The sequence below is a fragment of the Salvelinus fontinalis genome, chromosome 2 (assembly GCF_029448725.1).
Source record: "Salvelinus fontinalis isolate EN_2023a chromosome 2, ASM2944872v1, whole genome shotgun sequence".
Lineage (NCBI taxonomy): Eukaryota > Metazoa > Chordata > Actinopteri > Salmoniformes > Salmonidae > Salvelinus > Salvelinus fontinalis.
This window is the reverse complement of record NC_074666.1, coordinates 91,530,654-91,553,771: the sequence shown is the minus strand read 5'-3', so window position 1 is coordinate 91,553,771 and position 23,118 is coordinate 91,530,654. Positions and strand designations below refer to the sequence as shown.

General features: G+C 44.5%; 1 protein-coding gene across 4 annotated transcripts in view; it reads right to left on the bottom strand.

Moving 5' to 3' along the window:
• Positions 1-23,118, bottom strand: part of LOC129831672 (neuronal-specific septin-3-like) — a 201,696-nt gene that overhangs the window by 62,481 nt on the left and 116,097 nt on the right. The window contains exon 1 of one of the 4 annotated variants that reach the window (XM_055895061.1): positions 7,894-8,012. The exons of 1 other annotated variant lie outside the window; for it this stretch is intronic. Coding sequence is in view for 2 of the 3 variants with exons in the window: in XM_055895045.1 (XP_055751020.1) it covers positions 7,745-7,775 (31 nt within the window). In the remaining variant the exon portion in view is untranslated. Of the gene's footprint in view, positions 1-4,083; positions 4,461-7,744; positions 7,806-7,893; positions 8,013-23,118 lie in introns of those variants that run through there. 2 more of the 4 variants (XM_055895045.1, XM_055895052.1) reach the window with 2 other exon arrangements.

The window sequence follows — 23,118 nt, the reverse complement described above, 5'->3', positions numbered from 1 at the left end:
GAACAGATGATGAACAGAGGAGAACAGATGATGTACAGAGGAGAGGAGAACAGATGATGAACAGAGGAGAGGAGAACAGATGATGAACAGAGGAGAGGAGAACAGAGGAGAGGAGAACAGATGATGAACAGAGGAGAACAGATGATGAACAGAGGAGAGGAGAACAGATGACGAACAGAGGAGAGAAAAGGAGAAGAGGAGAGATGATGAAAAGAGGAGAGGAAAGGAGAAGAGGAGAGATGATGAACAGAGGAGAGGAAAGGAGAAGAGGAGAGATGATGAACAGAGGAGAGAAAAGGAGAAGAGGAGAGATGATGAAAAGAGGAGAGAAAAGGAGAAGAGGAGAGATGATGAAAAGAGGAGAGGAAAGGAGAAGAGGAGAGATGATGAAAAGAGGAGAGAAAAGGAGAAGAGGAGAGATGATGAAAAGAGGAGAGGAAAGGAGAAGAGGAGAGATGATGAACAGAGGAGAGGAGAGATGATGAACAGAGGAGAGGAAAGGAGAAGAGGAGAGATGATGAACAGAGGAGAGGAGAGATGATGAACAGGGGAGAGGAAAGGAGAAGAGGAGAGATGATGAACAGAGGAGAGAAGAGGAGAATAACAGATGATGAACAGAGGAGATGAAAGGAGAAGAAGAGGAGAGATGATGAACAGAGGGCCTTCAGAAAGTATTCATACCCTTGACTTACTCTACATTTTCATGTGTTCCAGCCTGAAATCAAAATAGATTAAAAATAAATAAATTCTCACCCATCTACACACAATACCCCATAATGACACTGTCAAAACATGTTTATAGATGTTTTTTCTCAAAATGTATTGAAAATTAAATACAAAAATATCTAATTTACATACGTATTCACATCCCTGAGTCAATACATGTTAGAATCACCTTTGGCCGTGATTACAGCTGTCTGTCTTTCAGAGTCTTTCTGGGTAAGTCTCTAAGAGCTTTACACACCTGGATTGTGTAATATTTGATCAACATATTGATTGTTGATCATTGCTAGACAACCATTTTCAAGTCTTACCATGGATTTTCAAACAGATTTAAGTCCAAACTGTAAACGTGTATTTGAGTATTAAAAGGGCTTCTAAAGTTTGTCATTTCTACTTTGAAATGTCAGATTTGAACTTTATCTAAACATTTGATCAACCCTTACAAACATGTCTATGAATTATAATTCACATTTCCTGCTTCTGCAGAAGAATAGATGTTACTTTCTATACGTGTAAAGTCTTGTTGACGGTCCATCTTCCTCCAACTGGATGTCATGAACATTAGCTGTAGTGAGATGGAGGTGTGTTTACTGTTGGCACAAGATGGCAACTAGCCCAGTTTAACCACGTCTTCCTGAACCCGTCTCTTAGCTAGACCCAGTTTAACCACGTCTTCTGTCTGAACCCGTCTCTTAGCTAGACCCAGTTTAACCACGTCTCCTTCCTGAACCCGTCTCTTAGCTAGACCCAGTTTAACCACGTCTCCTTCCTGAACACGTCTCTTAGCTAGACCCAGTTTAACCACGTCTTCTTTCTGAACCCGTCTCTTAGCTAGACCCAGTTTAACCACGTCTCCTTCCTGAACCCGTCTCTTAGCTAGATCCAGTTTAACCACGTCTTCTGTCTGAACCCGTCTCTTAGCTAGACCCAGTTTAACCACGTCTTCTCTTAGCTAGACACAGTTTAACCAGGTCTCCTTTCTGAACCCGTCTCTTAGCTAGATCCAGTTTAACCACGTCTTCTTTCTGAACCCGTCTCTTAGCTAGACCCAGTTTAACCACGTCTCTTTCCTGAACCCGTCTCTTAGCTAGCCCAGTTTAACCTGTTTGGGCTGCAAGGGGCAGTATTGAGTAGCCAGATAAAAGGTGTCCATTTCAAACGGCCTCATACTCAATTCTTGCTCGTACAATATGCATATTATTATTACTATTGGATAGAAAACACTATCTAGTTTCTAAAACCGTTTGAATTATTTCTCTGAGTGAAACAGAACTCATTCTGCAGCACATTTCCTGACCAGGAAGTGGAAAGTCTGAAATCGATGCTCTGTTCTTCTTCCTGCCTATAAATGGGCACAAGACCTATTAGTATACATGCACGTCATACACCTTCCTCTGGGTGTCAAGAGGCTGTGAGAGAAGAAATTAGGTGATTATCTTGGTCTGAGATGGAACACATCATCTTGGAATGACGTGTCCCCCATTTTCGGTACTCTGAAGAGCGAGAGCTGGACAGTGGGATTGCCTTTTGTTTAGCTGCCGTTATAGGCGACTACAATCTCCGGCTTTGATTTTATTTGATACATGTCACCATATCATCGTAAAGTATGTTTTTTCAATATAGTTTCATCAGATTATTGAATTTTTTTCGGGAGTTTTGTCGTGTTCCGTTCTCTTCCGTTTGTTGACATGGAGAGTGTCGTGCCACCCGGCTAGTGCGCTTGCTAAATGAAGAGGGAAAGTTGCCGTTCTGAATCCAAACAACGACTGTTCTGGACAAAGGACACCTTGTCCAACATTCTGATGAAAGATCAGCAAAAGTAAGATCCATTTTATGATGTTATTTCATATATCTGTCGTAGTCGCCGGCGACCAAGTGTTTCTGGCTATTGTGCTAAGCTAATATAACGCTACATTTTTTTCCCGCTGTAAAACACTTAATAAATCGGAAATATTGTCTGGAATCACAAGATGCCTGTCTTTCATTTGCTGTACACTATGTATTTTTCAGAAATGTTTTATGATGAGTAATTAGGTATTTGACGTTGGTGCCTGTAATTATTATGGCTGCTTTCGGTACAATTTCTGACTGTAGTTGCAATGTAAACTATGATTTATACCTGAAATATGCACATTTTTCTAACACAACATATGCTATACAATAAATATGTTATCAGACTGTCATCTGATGAAGTTGTTTCTTGGTTAGTGGCTATTTATATCTTTATTTGGTCGAATTTGTGATAGCTACTGATGGAGTAAAAAACTGGTGGAGTAAAAAAAGTGGTGTCTTTTGCTAACGTGGTTAGCTAATAGATTTACATATTGTGTCTTTCCTGTAAAACATTTAAAAAATCGGACATGTTGGCTGGATTCACAAGATGTGTACCTTTCATATGCTGTATTGGACTTGTTAATGTGTGAAAGTTAAATATTTAAAAAAAAATATATATTTTGAATTTCGCCCCCTGCACTTGAGTTGGCTGTTGTCATAAGTGTACCGACGTCGGGCTTGCAGCCAGAAGAAGTTTTAACCACGTCTCCTTTCTGAACCCGTCTCTTAGCTAGACACAGTTTAACCACGTCTCCTTCCTGAACCCGTCTCTTAGCTAGACCCAGTTTAACCACTATTGCTTCCGCTGTGCCTTAATTAATAAATATTGATGAATCAGGGAATCAGGGAATCATCACCTGACTGAACCGGGATTCGATGATGAACACAGCTCTACACAGTTAGTGGATCAACACTGTATCAGCACGTTCCTCAGAGAATTACCAAAGATTACCAAAATGATGTGATAGCACATTTCTTGCCTCATAAAGAGCACGCACGCAAACACACGCACGCACGCACACACGCACACACACGCACGCACGCACACACACACACGCACACGCACGCACACACACAAAAGAGTGTTGAGCAACAGTTAGCTCCACAGTGACAGAGGGGGGGGGGGGGGGGGGGTAGAGACACAGCACTGGTAAAATGGTGTCACACTTTACATATGAAAGAGCAGTGAGGTTCATCAACATGTGCTGTATCACATGGCCACAACCACAAACATTCACTAGTCAACAACTAACAACAGAAACCTTCCTACTAAATATTTCTCAGCATCGAGGCTCAGACCAAAACATACTGCCATTCAAAGTAAACCAAGACATTCTTTTACTTTTACTTTTGAAGAAAATCCCATTATTCAGAAAAACATGCATTGTAACAGCCCGGTCCAGACTGTTGCCCTTCCCCCCTTTTTCCCACCGCTGAAGTGGACCGATCCAGCCAGGTCTCATGGTTTGAAGAGGCATTGAGATCGGCCCATAGAGGCCGCAGGGGGAGGATATAAAAGATTCCTACCTTCTCTCATTCACAAAAGCCAGTCCGATTCCCGTTCTCTCAACGCTCCAGTCCTCAACCATACAGCTGCCTGCCCACCAGGCAGAGAAGAAGAGAAGGAGAAAGTCCTTTTTCTTTTCTTTCTTTGCTCAGTTTATCCACTCGCTTTCCTGAGCTGGAGAGGCGATGGGGAGGATTTGAGCTGATGCCTCTAAATCCTCTACCTCTCTGTCTCTCTCTCTCTGACTGACTTTCTCCCTCTCTCTCTCTTGCACTACCTCGCTGTCTTGTCTCTCTCTCTCTGTGTGTGTGAGAGCAGGGGGGGTGATGGCTGATGCAGCTCACAGCCATTCACATGCAGATTGGCTCAAGGAGCTTCCACTAATCCAACAGAGGACTTCACCTCTCTGCTGCCTAGCACTCCCTCCCCCCTTCCTTCCCTCCCCCATCCCTCTCTCCTTTCTAAGACTCATTTACACACCAGTAGCTGGGTCGCCAGACTTATGGCAAGTGTGAATTGGTGTGAATGTCTGTGTATTTAAATGTGGGTGTGTTTGTGTTTGTGTTTGTGTGTATGTGTGTGTGTGTGTGTGTGTGTGTGTGTGTGTGTGTGTGTGTGTGTGTGTGTGTGTGTGTGTGTGTGTGTGTGTGTGTGTGTGTGTGTGTGTGTGTGTGTGTGTGTGTGTGTGTGTGTGTGTCTATGGGGAGAGAATGAGAGCTCTCTGCCTACTGCAGATTCAACCCTAGAAGTAATTGACCTATAAAATCAATGAGTAGAAACCGTTTCTCTGTCTGTAGAGACAGCAGTTCTCTGAAGAAAGTAGCCTGTGCGGACCCATACACCCCTCCTCCCTCCCCATACACCCCTCCTCCCTCCCCATACACCCCTCCTCCCCCCCATACACCCCTCCTCCCCCCCATACACCCCTCCTCCCCCCATACACCCCTCCCCCCATACACCCCTCCTCCCCCCATACACCCCTCCTAACCCCATACACCCCTCCTCCCCCCCATACACCCCTCCCCCCATACACCCCTCCTCCCCCCCATACACCCCTCCTCCCCCCCATACACCCCTCCCCCCATACACCCCTCCTCCCCCCCATACACCCCCCCCCCCATACACCCCTCCTCCCCCCATACACCCCTCCTCCCCATACACCCCTCCTCCCCCCATACACCCCTCCTCCCCCCATACACCCCTCCTCCCCCCCATACACCCCTCCCCCCATACACCCCTCCTCCCCCCATACACCCCTCCTAACCCCATACACCCCTCCTCCCCCCCATACACCCCTCCTCCCCCCCATACACCCCTCCTCCCTGCCATACACCCCTCCTCCCCATACACCCCTCCTCCCTGCCATACACCCCTCCTCCCCATACACCCCTCCCTCCCCATACACCCCTCCTCCCTGCCATACACCCCTCCTCCCCCCCATACACCCCTCCTCCCTGCCATACACCCCTCCTCCCCATACACCCCTCCTCCCTCCCATACACCTCTCCTCTCTCCCATACACCCCTCCTCCCCCCATACACCCCTCCTCCCTCCCATACACCTCTCCTCCCTCCCATACACCCCTCCTCCCTCCCATACACCCCTCCCCCCCATACACCCCTCCTCCCCCCCATACACCCCTCCTCCCTCCCCATACACCCCTCCTCCCTCCCCATACACCCCTCCTCCCCCCCATACACCCCTCCTCCCCCCCCATACACCCCTCCTCCCCCATACACCCTTCCTCCCTCCCATGCACACCTCCCCCCATACACCCCTCCTCCCCCCATACACCCCTCTCCCTCCCATACACCCCTCCTCCCTCCCATACACCCCTCTCCCTCCCATACACCCCTCTCCCTCCCATACACCCCTCCTCCCTCCCATACACCCCTCTCCCTCCCATACACCCTCCTGTCTCTCATCTCTCTCTCTTTCTAGTCTGTGACTATCACTCTGTGATCAAATAAACAGTTTTATTTCTCCACAAATACCGGTACAGTATATTTTGGTTATCACTACGGCAACAGCCTCCAGGAACTAGATGCTATTTACATCTTACAGTTATTAAGAAAATCAGGAAAAATAATAAAAACTCTCTCTCCACCTCTCTCCGTTTCTCTGTATGGCTACACACGTAGCTAAATAGCAGTATGGCTACACACGTAGTTAAATAGCAGTATGGCTACACACATAGCTAAATAGCAGTATGGCTACACACATAGCTACATAGCAGTATGGCTACACACGTAGCTAAATAGCAGTATGGCTACACACATAGCTAAATAGCAGTATGGCTACACACGTAGCTAAATAGCAGTATGGCTACACACATAGCTAAATAGCAGTATGGCTACACACATAGCTACATAGCTGTATGGCTACACACATAGCTAAATAGCAGTATGGCTACACACATAGCTACATAGCAGTATGGCTACACACATAGCTAAATAGCAGTATGGCTACACACATAGCTACATAGCAGTATGGCTACACACATAGCTAAATAGCAGTATGGCTACACACATAGCTAAATAGCAGTATGGCTACACACATAGCTAAATAGCAGTATGGCTACACACATAGCTACATAGCAGTATGGCTACACACATAGCTACATAGCTGTATGGCTACACACATAGCTACATAGCTGTATGGCTACACACATAGCTAAATAGCTGTATGGCTACACACATAGCTAAATAGCAGTATGGCTACACACATAGCTACATAGCTGTATGGCTACACACATAGCTACATAGCTGTATGGCTACACACATAGCTAAATAGCAGTATGGCTACACACATAGCTAAATAGCAGTATGGCTACACACATAGCTAAATAGCAGTATGGCTACACACATAGCTACATAGCAGTATGGCTACACACATAGCTACATAGCAGTATGGCTACACACATAGCTAAATAGCAGTATGGCTACACACATAGCTAAATAGCAGTATGGCTACACACATAGCTAAATAGCAGTATGGCTACACACATAGCTACATAGCTGTATGGCTACACACATAGCTACATAGCAGTATGGCTACACACATAGCTAAATAGCAGTATGGCTACACACATAGCTAAATAGCAGTATGGCTACACACATAGCTACATAGCAGTATGGCTACACACATAGCTACATAGCTGTATGGCTACACACATAGCTACATAGCAGTATGTATACACACATAGCTACATAGCAGTATGTATACACACGTAGCTACATAGCAGTATGGCTACACACATAGCTACATGACTATTTAAACACTTCCCTGTGTAGTTCTCTGTATGTGGTTAACACACAGCAGTCAATCAATGCTGATTTAAACAAAGGAAACTCACTGATAGACAAACAGGGAGATAGAAAGAGAGACAGAGACAGACAGAGAGAGACAGAGGGAGAGACAGACAGAGAGAAAGACAGAGAGAAAGAAACAGAGACAGACAGAGAGAGACAGAGGGAGAGACAGACAGAGAGAAAGACAGAGAGAAAGAAACAGAGACAGACAGAGAGAGACAGAGACAGACAGAGGGAGAGACAGACAGAGAGAAAGAGAGAGAAAGAAACAGAGACAGACAGAGACAGAGACAGAGACAGGCAGAGGGAGAGACAGACAGAGAGAAAGACAGAGAGAGACACAGAGAGACAGAGAGATAAGAAAGCAGACCTGTTGTGATTCCTTTGAGACGGTAGGCCATTATTGAAGGCACCGAGGGCCCTCACCCCTTAAACTCCTCTCTTCTCATCCCCTTCTCTCCTTCCCCCTCACACTGCCCTCTCCTCTACCCCGTCAGAATAATGGAAACAGTTCTTTACCTCTAGTGGAGACAGGAGCAGTCAGGAAACCATGTGCTGATAACAGTACCCTGTATTCAATAAACAGAGAAGTACTCAGGATCCCAGTTCAGTTAGAAGACCGCCAGTGTGTGTGTGGATGGGTGTGTCGGCCCGTGTGTGTGTGTGTGTGTGTGCATGCATGCGTGTGTGTGTGTGTGTGTGTGTACGTGTGTGTGCATGCATGTGTGGGCGTGTTCATGCGTGTGTGGGCGTGTCGGACAGTGTGTCAAAGGGTGATGCATTTCCTGCCCTGTGGGGCAACAGCTTCCTGACTATATCTTTAACCAGCTGGAAACCTCTATGTCTCTCTCTCTGTCTCTCTCTCAGTCTCTCTCTCTGTCTCTGTCTCTCTCTCTGTCTCTCTCTCTGTCTCTCTCTCTGTCTCTCTGTCTCTCTCTCTGTCTCTCTGTCTCTCTCTCTGTCTCTCTCTCTCTGTCTCTCTCTCTGTCTCTCTCTCTCTCGCTCTCTGTCTCTCTCTCTGTTTGTCTCTCTCTGTCTCTCTCTCTGTCTCTCACTCTATCTCTGTCTCTCTCTCTCTCTCTCTGTCTCTCTCTCTGTCTCTTTCAATTCAATTCAATTCAATTCAAGGGGCATTATTGGCATGGGAAACATGTGTTAACATTGCCAAAGCAAGTGAGGTAGATATTATACAAAAGTGAAATAAACAATACAAAAAAAGAGCCGGAATTCTTACTGGTTGGTAGGTGATCAAATACTTATGTCATGCAATAAAATGCAAATTAATTACTTACAAATCATACAATGTGATTTTCTGGATTTTTGTTTTAGATTCCGTCTCTCACAGTTGAAGTGTACCTATGATAAAAATTACAGACCTCTACATGCTTTGTAAGTAGGAAAACCTGCAAAATCGACAGTGTGTCAAATACTTATTCTCCCCACTGTATGTATAGTTTTTTGTGTGCTCTAGGGCAATGGTGTCTAGATGGAATTTGTATTTGTGGTCCTGGCGACTGGACCTTTATTGGAACACCATTATTTTTGTCTTACTGAGATTTACTCTCAGGGCCTAGGTCTGGCAGAATCTTTGTAGAATATCTAGGTGCCTCTGTAGAGCCTTCTTGGTTGGTGACAGAAGCACCAGATCATCAGCAAACAGTAGACATTTGACTTCAGATTCTAGTAGGGTGAGGCCGGGTGCTGCAGACTGTTCTAGTGCCCGCGCCAATTCGTTGATATTTTTGTTGAAGAGGGTGGGGATAAAGCTGCATCCCTGTCTCTCCCCACGACCCTGTAGGAAGAAATTTGTGTGTATTTTGCCAATTTTAACCGCACACTCGTTGTTTGTGTACATGGATTTTATAATGTCGTATGTTTTACCCCCAACACCACTTTCCATCAATTTGTATAGCAGACCCTCATGCCAAATTGAGTCGAAGGATTTTTTGAAATCAACAAAGGATGAGAAGACTTTGCCTTTGTTTTGGTTTATTTGGTTGTCAATTAGGGTGTGCAGGGTGAATACATGGTCTGTTGTACGGTAATGTGGTAAAAAAAACAATTTGACATTTGCTCAGTACATTGTTTTCATTGAGGAAATGTACGAGTCTGCTGTTAAATCTCCCTCTGTCTCTCCCTCTGTCTCTCTCTCTCTCTCTCTCTCTCTCCCTCTGTCTCTCCCTCTGTGTCTCTCTCTCCCTCTGTCTCTCTCCCTGTCTCTCTCTCTGTCTCTCTCTCTCTCTGTCTCTCTCTCTCTCTCTCTCTCTTTCTCTCTCTCTCTCTCTCCCTCTGTCTCTCTCTCTGTCTCTCCCTCTGTCTCTCTCTCTCTCTCTGTCTCTCTCTCTGTCTCTCTCTGTCTCTCTCTCTCTCTCTCTCTCTCTCTCTCTCTCTCTCTCTCTCTCCCTCTGTTTCTCTCTATGTCTCTCTCTCTGTCTCTCCCTCTGTCTCTCTCTCTCTCTCTCTGTCTCTCTCTCTCTTTTTTAAGAGGAAACTGAGTTAGGTAACTAGAAGTGAAAAGTGGAAAGGCCTGTGTGTGCGTGTGCGTGTGTGTGTGCGTGTGCGTGTGCGTGTGCGTGTGCGTGCGTGTGCGTGCGCGTGCGTGTGCGTGTGCGTGTGTGTGTGTGTGTGTATGTGTGTGCAGGGGGGAGTTCTCCTCATGCCAAAGTCACAGTGTCCAGGACAACTCTCCTGCCCTAAAGAGAATCTCTCCTCTGACACACTGCTCTAGACTGGTCTGGGTTTAGACTGACTAGACTGGTCAGGGTTTAGACTGACTAAACTGGTCTGGGTTTAGACTGGTCTGGGTTTAGACTGACTAAACTGGTCTGGGTTTAGACTGACTAAACTGGTCTGGGTTTAGACTGACTAAACTGGTCTGGGTTTAGACTGGTCTGGGGTTAGACTGACTAAACTGGTCTGGGTTTAGACTGACTAAACTGGTCTGGGGTTAGACTGACTAAACTGGTCTGGGGTTAGACTGACTAAACTGGTCTGGGTTTAGACTGACTAAACTGGTCTGGGTTTAGACTGACTAAACTGGTCTGGGGTTAGACTGACTAAACTGGTCTGGGTTTAGACTGACTAAACTGGTCTGGGTTTAAACTGACTAAACTGGTCTGGGTTCAGACTGACTAAACTGGTCTGGGTTCAGACTGACTAAACTGGTCTGGGGTTAGACTGGTCTGGGTTTAGACTGACTAAACTGGTCTGGGTTTAGACTGACTAAACTGGTCTGGGTTTAGACTGAATAAACTGGTCTGGGGTTAGACTGGTCTGGGTTTAGACTGACTAAACTGGTCTGGGTTTAGACTGGTCTGGGTTCAGACTGACTAAACTGGTCTGGGTTCAGACTGACTAAACTGGTCTGGGGTTAGACTGGTCTGGGTTTAGACTGACTAAACTGGTCTGGGTTTAGACTGACTAAACTGGTCTGGGTTTAGACTGACTAAACTGGTCTGGGTTTAGACTGACTAAACTGGTCTGGGGTTAGACTGACTAAACTGGTCTGGGTTTAGACTGACTAAACTGGTCTGGGGTTAGACTGACTAAACTGGTCTGGGGTTAGACTGACTAAACTGGTCTGGGTTTAAACTGACTAAACTGGTCTGGGTTTAGACTGACTAAACTGGTCTGGGTTTAGACTGACTAAACTGGTCTGGGTTTAGACTGACTAAACTGGTCTGGGTTTAGACTGACTAAACTGGTCTGGGGTTAGACTGACTAAACTGGTCTGGGGTCAGACTGACTAAACTGGTCTGGGGTTAGACTGGTCTGGGGTTAGACTGACTAAACTGGTCTGGGTTTAGACTGACTAAACTGGTCTGGGTTTAGACTGACTAAACTGGTCTGGGGTTAGACTGGTCTGGGGTTAGACTGACTAAACTGGTCTGGGTTCAGACTGACTAAACTGGTCTGGGTTTAGACTGACTAAACTGGTCTGGGGTTAGACTGGTCTGGGTTTAGACTGACTAAACTGGTCTGGGTTTAGACTGACTAAACTGGTCTGGGTTTAGACTGGTCTGGGTTTAGACTGGTCTGGGTTTAGACTGACTAAACTGGTCTGGGTTTAGACTGGTCTGGGTTTAGACTGGTCTGGGTTTAGACTGACTAAACTGGTCTGGGGTTAGACTGACTAAACTGGTCTGGGTTCAGACTGACTAAACTGGTCTGGGTTTAGACTGACTAAACTGGTCTGGGTTTAGACTGACTAAACTGGTCTGGGTTTAGACTGACTAAACTGGTCTGGGTTTAGACTGGTCTGGGTTTAGACTGGTCTGGGTTTAGACTGGTCTGGGGTTAGACTGGTCTGGGTTTAGACTGGTCTGGGTTTAGACTGGTCTGGGGTTAGACTGGTCTGGGTTTAGACTGACTAAACTGGTCTGGGTTTAGACTGGTCTGGGTTTAAACTGGTCTGGGTTTAGACTGGTCTGGGTTTAGACTGACTAAACTGGTCTGGGTTTAGACTGATTAAACCTCTTGACGCTAGGGGTCAGATTACTATTATTTATTTTTTTAAATAACGTTCCCAAGGTAAACGGACTATTTCTCAGGTCCAGATCGTAGAATATGCATATAATTTACAGATTAGGATAGAAAACACTCCAAAGTTTCCAAAACGGTCAAAATATTGTCTGTGAGTATAACACAACTGATTCTGCAGGCGAAAACCTGAGGAAATCTAACCCGGAAGTGATTTTTTTTTACATCTGTGTTTCCTTGCCAGTCTTTCTTCCATTGAAAGGGGTATCAACCAGATTCCAAAATGAGCGAGATTTTTCAAAAGTAGTCAGGTATCCTTTGATTAGTTCCTGCGCGCGAGAGGGGTAGCTCTCCATTTTCTTTTTCTCTCAAATTGAATAGGTTACGGTCCGGTTGAAATATTATCGATTATGTTTGTTAAAAACAACCTGAGGATTGATTATAAAAAACATTTGACATGTTTCTACGAACATTACGAATACTTTTTGAAATTTTTGTCGAACGGAACGAGGCTTTGGTTTTCTGAACATAACGCACAACCCAAAAGGCGTTTTTTTGTTACAAAAGTAATATTTATCGAACAAAAATAACATTTATTGTGAACTGGGAGTCTCGTGAGTGCAAATATCCGAAAATTATCAAAGGTAAGCGATTCATTTTATTGCTTTTCTGACTTTCGTGACCATGCTCATTTGGGGCTAGCTGTTGTAGCATTGATTGATACACTCACATAAGCTTGGATTGCTTTCGCTGCAAAGCATATTTTCAAAATCTGACATGATAGGTGGATTAACAACAAGCTAAGCTGTGTTTTGGTATATTTCACTTGTGATTGCATGATTATAAATATTTTTAGCAATATTTTGCGCCCTGCAATTCAGCGGTTGTTTAGGAAAATGATCCCGCTAAAGGGATCCGTAGCACAGAGAAGTTAAACTGCTCTGAGGCTATATTTCCCATACTTTACTCCAGTGGTTTAAATCTTTGCAAAATAAAAATCTCCAGCTAAAAGAACCAGAAGTGCCCCATGTTTCCACCCTGCTCTGCTGGAGACAGAGAATATCTCTGTATCTGCGTCTCACAAGTAGAAAGGGTAGGAATGTGGAAAACGTTTCAGAGCATCTAGAAAGACACAAGGAAGTCCACGGTCCTTCTCCTTCTCTGGGAAGCAGGTGATGACAAAGAGGAGAGGGAGGGGAGGTGACGTATTCCCAGTGTGTGTTACTGTGTTACTGGTCTGGTCCACAACAGATGGAAGTCCACGGTCCTTCTCCTCCTCTGGGAAGCAGGTGATGACAAAGAGGAGAGGGAGGGGAGGTGACGTATTCCCAGTGTGTGTTACTGTGTTACTGGTCTGGTCCACAACAGATGGAAGTCCACGGTCCTTCTCCTTCTCTGGGAAGCAGGTGATGATGAAGAGGAGAGGAAGGGGAGGTGACGTATTCCCAGTGTGTGTTACTGTGTTACTGGTCTGGTCCACAACAGATGGAAGTCCACGGTCCTTCTCCTTCTCTGGGAAGCAGGTGATCACGAAGAGGAGAGGAAGGGGAGGCGACGTATTCCCAGACCAGAGGTTTCACATTCCCATCCCACTCCTCCATCCCACACTATGGAAACAGGCTGCAGCCCTAACCCGATGCTATTCCCTATATAGTGCACATAGAACTCTGGTCAAAAGTACTGCACTACATAGGGAATAGGGTGCCATTTGGGACGAAGCCTGATGCTGTAACAATCAACATGTTATACAAGTGCTAAACACATACACAATACACTCCTGTGGTTCTCCCGGGGAGTGTGTGATGTCACTAGGGACAGTGCATTGCCATATAAAGCATCTCCATTACGGCCAGTCAGTAATTACAATCACATGTTGTACATTCACACACACACACCTGCTGGCCTCATCAGCTACTGTTGTCAAGGAAACCCCCCCAGATGAAACTAGAAGTATCAGGTTCACCCCTCCCCCCTCCACTATCACTCTCCCTTTACACACGCTCTCTCTGACTGTTACATCCCCTCTCTCTCTCTCTCTCTCTCTCTCTCTCTCTCTCTCTCTCTCTCTCTCTCTCTCTCTCTCTCTCTCTCTCTCTCTCTCTCTCTCTCTCTAACTCTCTCTAACGCTCTCTATCTCTCTCTCTCTCTGTTCCCCAATTCTCTCTCTCTCTCTCTCTCTCTCTCTCTCTCTCTCTCTCTCTCTCTCTCTCTCTCTCTCTCTCTCTCTCTCTCTCTCTCTCTCTCTCAGTCTCTCTCTCTCTCTCTCTGTTCCCCAATTTGTTTTCTCTCTCTCTCTTTCTCTCTCTCTCTCTCTCTCTCTCTCTCTCTCTCTCTCTCTCTCGCTCTCTCTCTCACCTAATTTATTTCACTAACTGATACTTCATTAAATGATACTTCACTAAATGATACCTCACTAACTGATATTTCACTAACTGATACTTAACTAAATGATACTTCACTAAATGATACTTCACCAACTGATACCTCACTAAATGATACCTCACTAAATGATACCCCACTAACTGATATTTCACCAAATGATACTTCACTAAATGATACTTCACTAAATGATACTTCACCAACTGATACCTCACTAAATGATACCTCACTAACTGATATTTCACCAACTGATACCTCACTAAATGATACCTCACTAAATGATACCCCACCAAATGATACTTCACTAAATGATACTTCACTAAATGATACTTCACCAACTGATACCTCACTAAATGATACCTCACTAAATGATACCTCACTAACTGATATTTCACCAACTGATACCTCACTAAATGATACCTCACTAAATGATACTTCACTAAATGATACTTCACTAAAAGATATTTCACCAACTGATACCTCACTAAATGATACCTCACTAACTGATATTTCACCAACTGATACCTCACTAAATGATACCTCACTAACTGATACTTCACTAAATGATACTTCATTAAATGATATTTCACTAACTGATATTTCACTAACTGATACTTCACTAAATGATACTTCACTAAATGATACTTCACCAACTGATACCTCACTAAATGATACCTCACTAAATGATACTTCACTAAGTGATACTTCACTAAATGATACTTCACTAAATGATACTTCACCAACTGATACCTCACTAAATGATACCTCACTAAATGATACCCCACTAACTGATATTTCACCAAATGATACTTCACTAAATGATACTTCACTAAATGATACTTCACTAACTGATACCTCACTAAATGATACCTCACTAAATGATATTTCACTAAATGATACCTCACTAAATGATACTTCACTAAATAATACTTCACTAAATGATACTTCACCAACTGATACCTCACTAAATGATACTTCACTAACTGATACTTCACTAAATGATACTTCACTAAATGATACCTCACTAAATGATACTTCACTAACTGATACTACAGCTATAGAGACTACTGATACTACAGATATAGAGACTACTGATACTACAGATATAGAGACTACTGATACTACAGATATAGAGACTACCGATATAGAGACTACTGATACTACAGATATAGAGACTACTGATACTACAGATATAGAGACTACTGATACTACTGATATAGAGACTACTGATACTACAGATATAGAGACTACTGATACTACAGATATAGAGACTACTGATACTACAGATATAGAGACTACCGATATAGAAACTACTGATACTACCGATATAGAGACTACTGATACTACAGATATAGAGACTACTGATACTACAGATATAGAGACTACTGATACTACTGATATAGAGACTACTGATACTACAGCTATAGAGACTACTGATACTACTGATATAGAGACTACTGATACTACAGATATAGAGACTACTGATACTACAGATATAGAGACTACTGATACTACAGATATAGAGACTACTGATACTACAGATATAGAGACTACCGATACTACAGATATAGAGACTACTGATACTACTGATATAGAGACTACTGATACTACGGATATAGAGACTACTGATACTACTGATATAGAGACTACTGATACTACAGATATAGAGACTACCGATACTACAGATATAGAGACTACTGATACTACAGATATAGAGACTACCGATATAGAGACTACTGATACTACTGATATAGAGACTACTGATACTACAGATATAGAGACTACTGATACTACAGATATAGAGATTACTGATACTACTGATATAGAGACTACTGATACTACTGATATAGAGATTACTGATACTACAGATATAGAGACTACCGATATAGAGACTACTGATACTACAGATATAGAGACTACTGATACTACAGATATAGAGACTACCGATATAGAGACTACTGATATAGAGACTACTGATACTACTGATATAGAGATTACTGATACTACTGATATAGAGATTACTGATACTGCAGCTCTGTTGAAACACTCACACAGTTAAAACTGTACCCTGACATCATACACACACAATATAATGCCAGTTATGGGTGTGTATGTGTGAGAGAGAGAATCTAAGAGTTTTACTGACCCACCCAGTCCAACACACACACACACACACACACACACACACACACACACACACACACACACACACACACACACACACACACACACACACACACACACACACACACACACACACACACACACACACACACACACACACACACACACAGAGGAATTTGAGATGTTTGGTGTGCAGCGAGTGTCAACATGCACACACACAGAGACAGGCCAGGACTAACAACACCGTAGTAAGCGCTATACCTCAGAGGATATATACCTCTCTCTCACGCTCTCTCTCTCACACTCTCTCACTCTCTCTTTACCCCTCTCTACCCCTCCCCTCTCATTCTCTAATTGTCTGTCTGTCTGGCTCTACCCCCCCCCTCTCATTCTCTAATTGTATGTCTGTCTGGCTCTATCCCCCCCCCCCCCTCTCTCATTCTCTAATTGTCTGTCTGGCTCTACCCCCCCCCCTCTCTCTCATTCTCTAATTGTCTGTCTGTCTGGTTCTACCCCCCCCCCCCTCTCTCTCATTCTCTAATTGTCTGTCTGGTTCTACCCCCCCCCCCCCCCTCTCTCATTCTCTAATTGTCTGTCTGGCTCTACCCCCCCCCCCCCTCTCTCTCATTCTCTAATTGTCTGTCTGTCTGGTTCTACCCCCCCCCCCCCCCTCTCTCATTCTCTAATTGTCTGTCTGTCTGGTTCTACCCCCCCTCTCTCTCATTCTCTAATTGTCTGTCTGTCTGGTTCTACCCCCCCCCCCCCTCCTCTCTCTCATTCTCTAATTGTCTGTCTCTCTGGTTCTACCCCCCCCCCCCCTCTCTCATTCTCTAATTGTCTGTCTGTTTGGCTCTACCCCCACTCCCCCCCCCTCTCTCATTCTCTAATTGTCTGTCTGGCTCTACCCCCCCCCCCCCCTCTCATTCTCTAATTGTCTGTTAATGACAGAGCACAGGCATTGATCTCTTCAGTATAACAGTAAACAGTCATTCCATCGCTGAAGAGCAGCATGTGTGTGTCACTCTACAAAGACAACTTCAAACACCAACGTTTTGAAAAGATTTCAACACTGACATCACAATAAATACTATGATGATAGTAGGTGATTATACAACCACACATTAGGCCCATCTAATGTAACTCGCAACATGACTGTCCCACACTCTCATGTGTTTGTAATGAGATAGTCAGCTCAAAAACACTGGAACAGACACATAGACCTCCTGCTGCTGCCCCCTAGTGGACATGTACCGCCACTACAGCCCTGCTATCTACTGCCACACACTGTCAGTGCTCTGGGTAGAATAGGCCTTCAGGCACAGATCTAGGATCAGCTCTCCTGCTCAGTCCTAACTGAGTGCAAACTTTTAGGAATACCTTAAAACTGACCTTAGATCAGATTTAGTGTCACCCTACTTCTTCCATCTCTGCCACTCGCAAACACACCACTATCTCAGACGGTAGAGATAGAAGCAGAGATAAACATCAGCTATCTCAGACAGCAGAGATAGAAGCAGAGATAATCACACCACTATCTCAGACGGTAGAGATAGAAGCAGAGATAAACAAACCGCTATCTCAGACGGTAGAGATAGAAGCAGAGATAAACAAACCGCTATCTCAGACGGTAGAGATAGAAGCAGAGATAAACACACCGCTATCTCAGACGGTAGTGATAGAAGCAGAGATAAACACACCTCTATCTCAGACGGTAGTGATAGAAGCAGAGATAAACACACCTCTATCTCAGACGGTAGTGATAGAAGCAGAGATAAACACACCGCTATCTCAGACGGTAGAGATAGAAGCAGAGATAAACACACCACTATCTCAGACGGTAGTGATAGAAGCAGAGATAAACACACCGCTATCTCAGACGGTAGAGATAGAAGCAGAGATAAACACACCACTATCTCAGACGGTAGAGATAGAAGCAGAGATAAACACACCGCTATCTCAGACGGTAGAGATAAACACACCGCTATCTCAGACGGTAGAGATAAACACACGCTATCTCAGACGGTAGAGATAAACACACCGCTATCTCAGACGGTAGTGATAGAAGCAGAGATAAACACACCGCTATCTCAGACGGTAGTGATAAACACACCTCTATCTCAGACGGTAGTGATAGAAGCAGAGATAAACACATGCTATCTCAGACGGTAGAGATAAACACACACTATCTCAGACGGTAGAGATAGAAGCAGAGATAAACAAACCGCTATCTCAGACGGTAGTGATAGAAGCAGAGATAAACACACCGCTATCTCAGACGGTAGTGATAGAAGCAGAGATAAACACACCTCTATCTCAGACGGTAGTGATATAAGCAGAGATAAACACACCGCTATCTCAGACGGTAGTGATAGAAGCAGAGATAAACACACCGCTATCTCAGACGGTAGTGATAGAAGCAGAGATAAACACACCGCTATCTCAGACGGTAGTGATAGAAGCAGAGATAAACACACCGCTATCTCAGACGGTAGAGATAGAAGCAGAGATAAACACACCACTATCTCAGACGGTAGTGATAGAAGCAGAGATAAACACACCGCTATCTCAGACGGTAGAGATAGAAGCAGAGATAAACACACCACTATCTCAGACGGTAGAGATAGAAGCAGAGATAAACACACCGCTATCTCAGACGGTAGAGATAAACACACCGCTATCTCAGACGGTAGAGATAAACACACGCTATCTCAGACGGTAGAGATAAACACACCGCTATCTCAGACGGTAGTGATAGAAGCAGAGATAAACACACCGCTATCTCAGACGGTAGTGATAAACACACCTCTATCTCAGACGGTAGTGATAGAAGCAGAGATAAACACACGCTATCTCAGACGGTAGAGATAAACACACACTATCTCAGACGGTAGAGATAGAAGCAGAGATAAACACACTGCTATCTCAGACGGTAGAGATAGAAGCAGAGATAAACACACCGCTATCTCAGATGGTAGAGATAAACACACCGCTATCTCAGACGGTAGAGATAAACACACCGCTATCTCAGACGGTAGAGATAGAAGCAGAGATAAACACACCGCTATCTCAGACGGTAGAGATAGAAGAAGTGTGTTTATCTCTACCGTCTGAGATAGTGGTGTGTTTATCACTACCGTCTGAGATAGTGGTGTGTTAATCACTACCGTCTGAGATAGTGGTGTGTTTATCACTACCGTCTGAGATAGTGGTGTGTTTATCTCTACCGTCTGAGATAGCGGTGTGTTTATCTCTGCTTCTATCACTACCGTCTGAGATAGCTGATGTTTATCTCTGCTTCTATCACTACCGTCTGAGATAGCATGTGTTTATCTCTGCTTCTATCTCTACCGTCTGAGATAGATGATGTTTATCTCTGCTTCTATCTCTACCATCTGAGATAGCGGTGTGTTTATCTCTGCTTCTATCACTACTGTCTGAGATAGTTGATGTTTATCTCTGCTTCTATTTCTACCGTCTGAGATAGCGGTGTGTTTATCTCTACCGTCTGAGATAGCGTGTGTGTATCAATACCGTCTGAGATAGAGGTGTGTTTATCTCTGCTTCTATCTCTACCGTCTGAGATAGCGGTGTGTTTATCTCTACCGTCTGAGATAGCGGTGTGTTTATCTCTGCTTCTATCTCTACCGTCTGAGATAGAGGTGTGTTTATCACTACCATCTGAGATAGCTGATGTTTATCTCTGCTTCTATCACTACCGTCTGAGATAGAGGTGTGTTTATCTCTACCGTCTGAGATAGCGGTGTGTTTATTTCTACCGTCTGAGATAGAGGTGTGTTTATCTCTACCGTCTGAGATAGAGGTGTGTTTATCTCTGCTTCTATCACTACCGTCTGAGATAGCGGTGTGTTTATCTCTGCTTCTATCACTACCGTCTGAGATAGAGGTGTGTTTATCTCTACCGTCTGAGATAGCGGTGTGTTTATCTCTACCGTCTGAGATAGCGGTGTGTTTATCTCTGCTTCTATCACTACCGTCTGAGATAGCAGTGTGTTTATCTCTGCTTCTATCACTACCGTCTGAGATAGAGGTGTGTTTATCTCTACCATCTGAGATAGCTGATGTTTATCTCTGCTTCTATCTCTACCGTCTGAGATAGCGGTGTGTTTATCTCTGCTTCTATCACTACCGTCTGAGATAGTGGTGTGTTTATCTCTACCGTCTGAGATAGCGGTGTGTTTATCTCTACCGTCTGAGATAGCGGTGTGTTTATCGCTACCGTCTGAGATAGCGGTGTGTTTATCTCTGCTTCTATCACTACCGTCTGAGATAGCGGTGTGTTTATCTCTACCGTCTGAGATAGAGGTGTGTTTATCTCTGCTTCTATCTCTACCGTCTGAGATAGCGGTGTGTTTATCTCTGCTTCTATCTCTACCGTCTGAGATAGAGGTGTGTTTATCTCTACCGTCTGAGATAGCGGTGTGTTTATCACTACCGTCTGAGATAGCGGTGTGTTTATCTCTACTGTCTGAGATAGCGTGTGTTTGGGAGTGGCAGAGATAGCTGATGTTTATCTCTGCTTCTATCTCTGACACAAACAGAAAGCACCAGCAGAGCATGTGTATAAAATCAGATGTATCAACGGCCCAGCATCACACACACCAAGCCCAGACCTGTTGCATTCCCAGAACCGTTGCATTCCCAGAACCCTTCATTCCCAGAACCTTTCATTCCCAGACCTGTTCCATTCCCAGAACCTTTCATTCCCAGACCTGTTCCATTCCCAGAACCGTTGCATTCCCAGAACCCTTCATTCCCAGACCTGTTGCATTCCCAGAACCCTTCATTCTTCATTAGCTAATGGAGGAGTCTCATTTTACATAATTGGATGTTGTTGGATTCTCGCTCTCATCTGCTTTCATTTGATGAATGTATGTGTGTCTGTCTGTGTCTGTGTGTCTGTCTGTGTGTGTGTGTGTGCGTGCGTGCGTGCGTGTGTGTGTGTGTGTGTGTGGTTGGTTGGATCACGAGGAAGTTAGTTGGCTCTCAGGAAAGCACACAGTAATCTTTTCCTACTTCTCTCTCATCACTTTCCACTTCCCAGAAGGAAGGAGGAGGGATGGTTAGAGATCAGGACTATAGGTAGCTGTGTGTTCAGAGTGGAGTTGTACTTTCTGAGGTTACGGTGGGTTATATTAACTTCCTTCCTGAGACTATTTGTTGGTGTAACAGACAGGTGACTACAGGTTCCTCTGTGTGTGTGTGTGTGTGTGTGTGTGTGTGTGTGTGTGTGTGTGTGTGTGTGTGTGTGTGTGTGTGTGTTTGTGTGTGTTTGTGTGTTTGTTGACTGCGAAAGCAAGACCCATTAGACCCACTCTGTCTGCAGTGTCTGGAGCGTGTAGTCACCTTTCTGTCTCTGTTACACTAACAAATACACTCAGGGAGAAACCTGTAGTCACCTGTCTGTTACACTAACAAATACACTAGATCCACAAACAAGTCATGTTGTGCATTCTGTAATGGTTGACTCCCAGAGCCCAAGAAGACTAGATCCATGTCATCACACTGAGCTGTGTTTGGCAACATTGTTTTCTGTAGTCATACAAATAAAGTTACATGTAATTGAATAGATTTACTCCAGTTGTTTTTATTGAAAACTGTAAATCTGTCCTTTAATCAAGAAAACCTACTGTGACTGTATCAGACAGAAGAACTGGACTGGAACTCTCTCTGTGTGTGTGTGTGTGTGTGTGTGTGTGTGTGTGTGTGTGTGTGTGTGTGTGTGTGTGTGTGTGTGTGTGTGTGTGTGTGTGTGTGTGTGTGTGTTGGGGTCATGACCCCCAGGCTCTCTGTATTTCCTCTGTTAGAACAATACAATCCTTGTTTCCAGATGCTTCCAGCTCCTCTCTCTCTGTTCTGTATTTATCCCTGTTCTGACTAAAGAGAATCCCACACATACCTTAGACTGTCCCATTCTGATAATGATCTACAATAAATATACCTCCTCTCTCCTTCTTCCTCTATCTCAGGGGAGATATACAGAGTGTTTGTGGCTGTTCTGAGAGCGTAAGGGGGGTATATAGTGTATATATGAAGGCATATATACAGCAGTATGTGGACACCCCTTCAAATTAGTGGATTCAGCTATTTCAGCCACACTCGTTTCTGATAGGTGTATAAAATCGAGCACACAGCCATGCAATCTGCATAGACAAACATTGGCAGTAGAATATCCCGTACTGAAGAACTCAGTGACTGTCACGTTCGTCGTAATGTGGAAGAGAGGAGGACCAAGGCGCTAGCCGAGTTCCAAACTGGCTCTGGAAGCAACATCAGCACAATAACTGTTTGTCGGGAGCTTCATGAAATGGGTTTCCATGGCCGAGCAGCCGCACACAAGACTAAGATCCCCATGCACAATGCCAAGCATCGGCTGGGGTGGTGTAAAGCTCGCAGCCACTGGACTCTGGAGCAGTGGAATTGAATTATAAATCACGCTTCACCATCTGTCAGTCTGACGGACGAATCTGGGTTTGGCAGATGCCAGGAGAACGCTACCTGCACTAATGCATAGTGCCAACTGTAACGTTTGGTGGAGGAGGAATAATGGTCTGGGGCTGTTTTTCATGGTTCGGGCCTCTTAGTTCCAGTGAAGGGAAATCTTAACTCTACAGCATACAATGATATTCTAGATGATTCTGTGCTTCCAGCTTTGTGGCAACAGTTTGGGGAAGGCCCTTTCCTGTTTCAGCATGACAATGCCCCCGTGCACAAAGTCAGGTCCATACAGAATTGTTTTTGTTT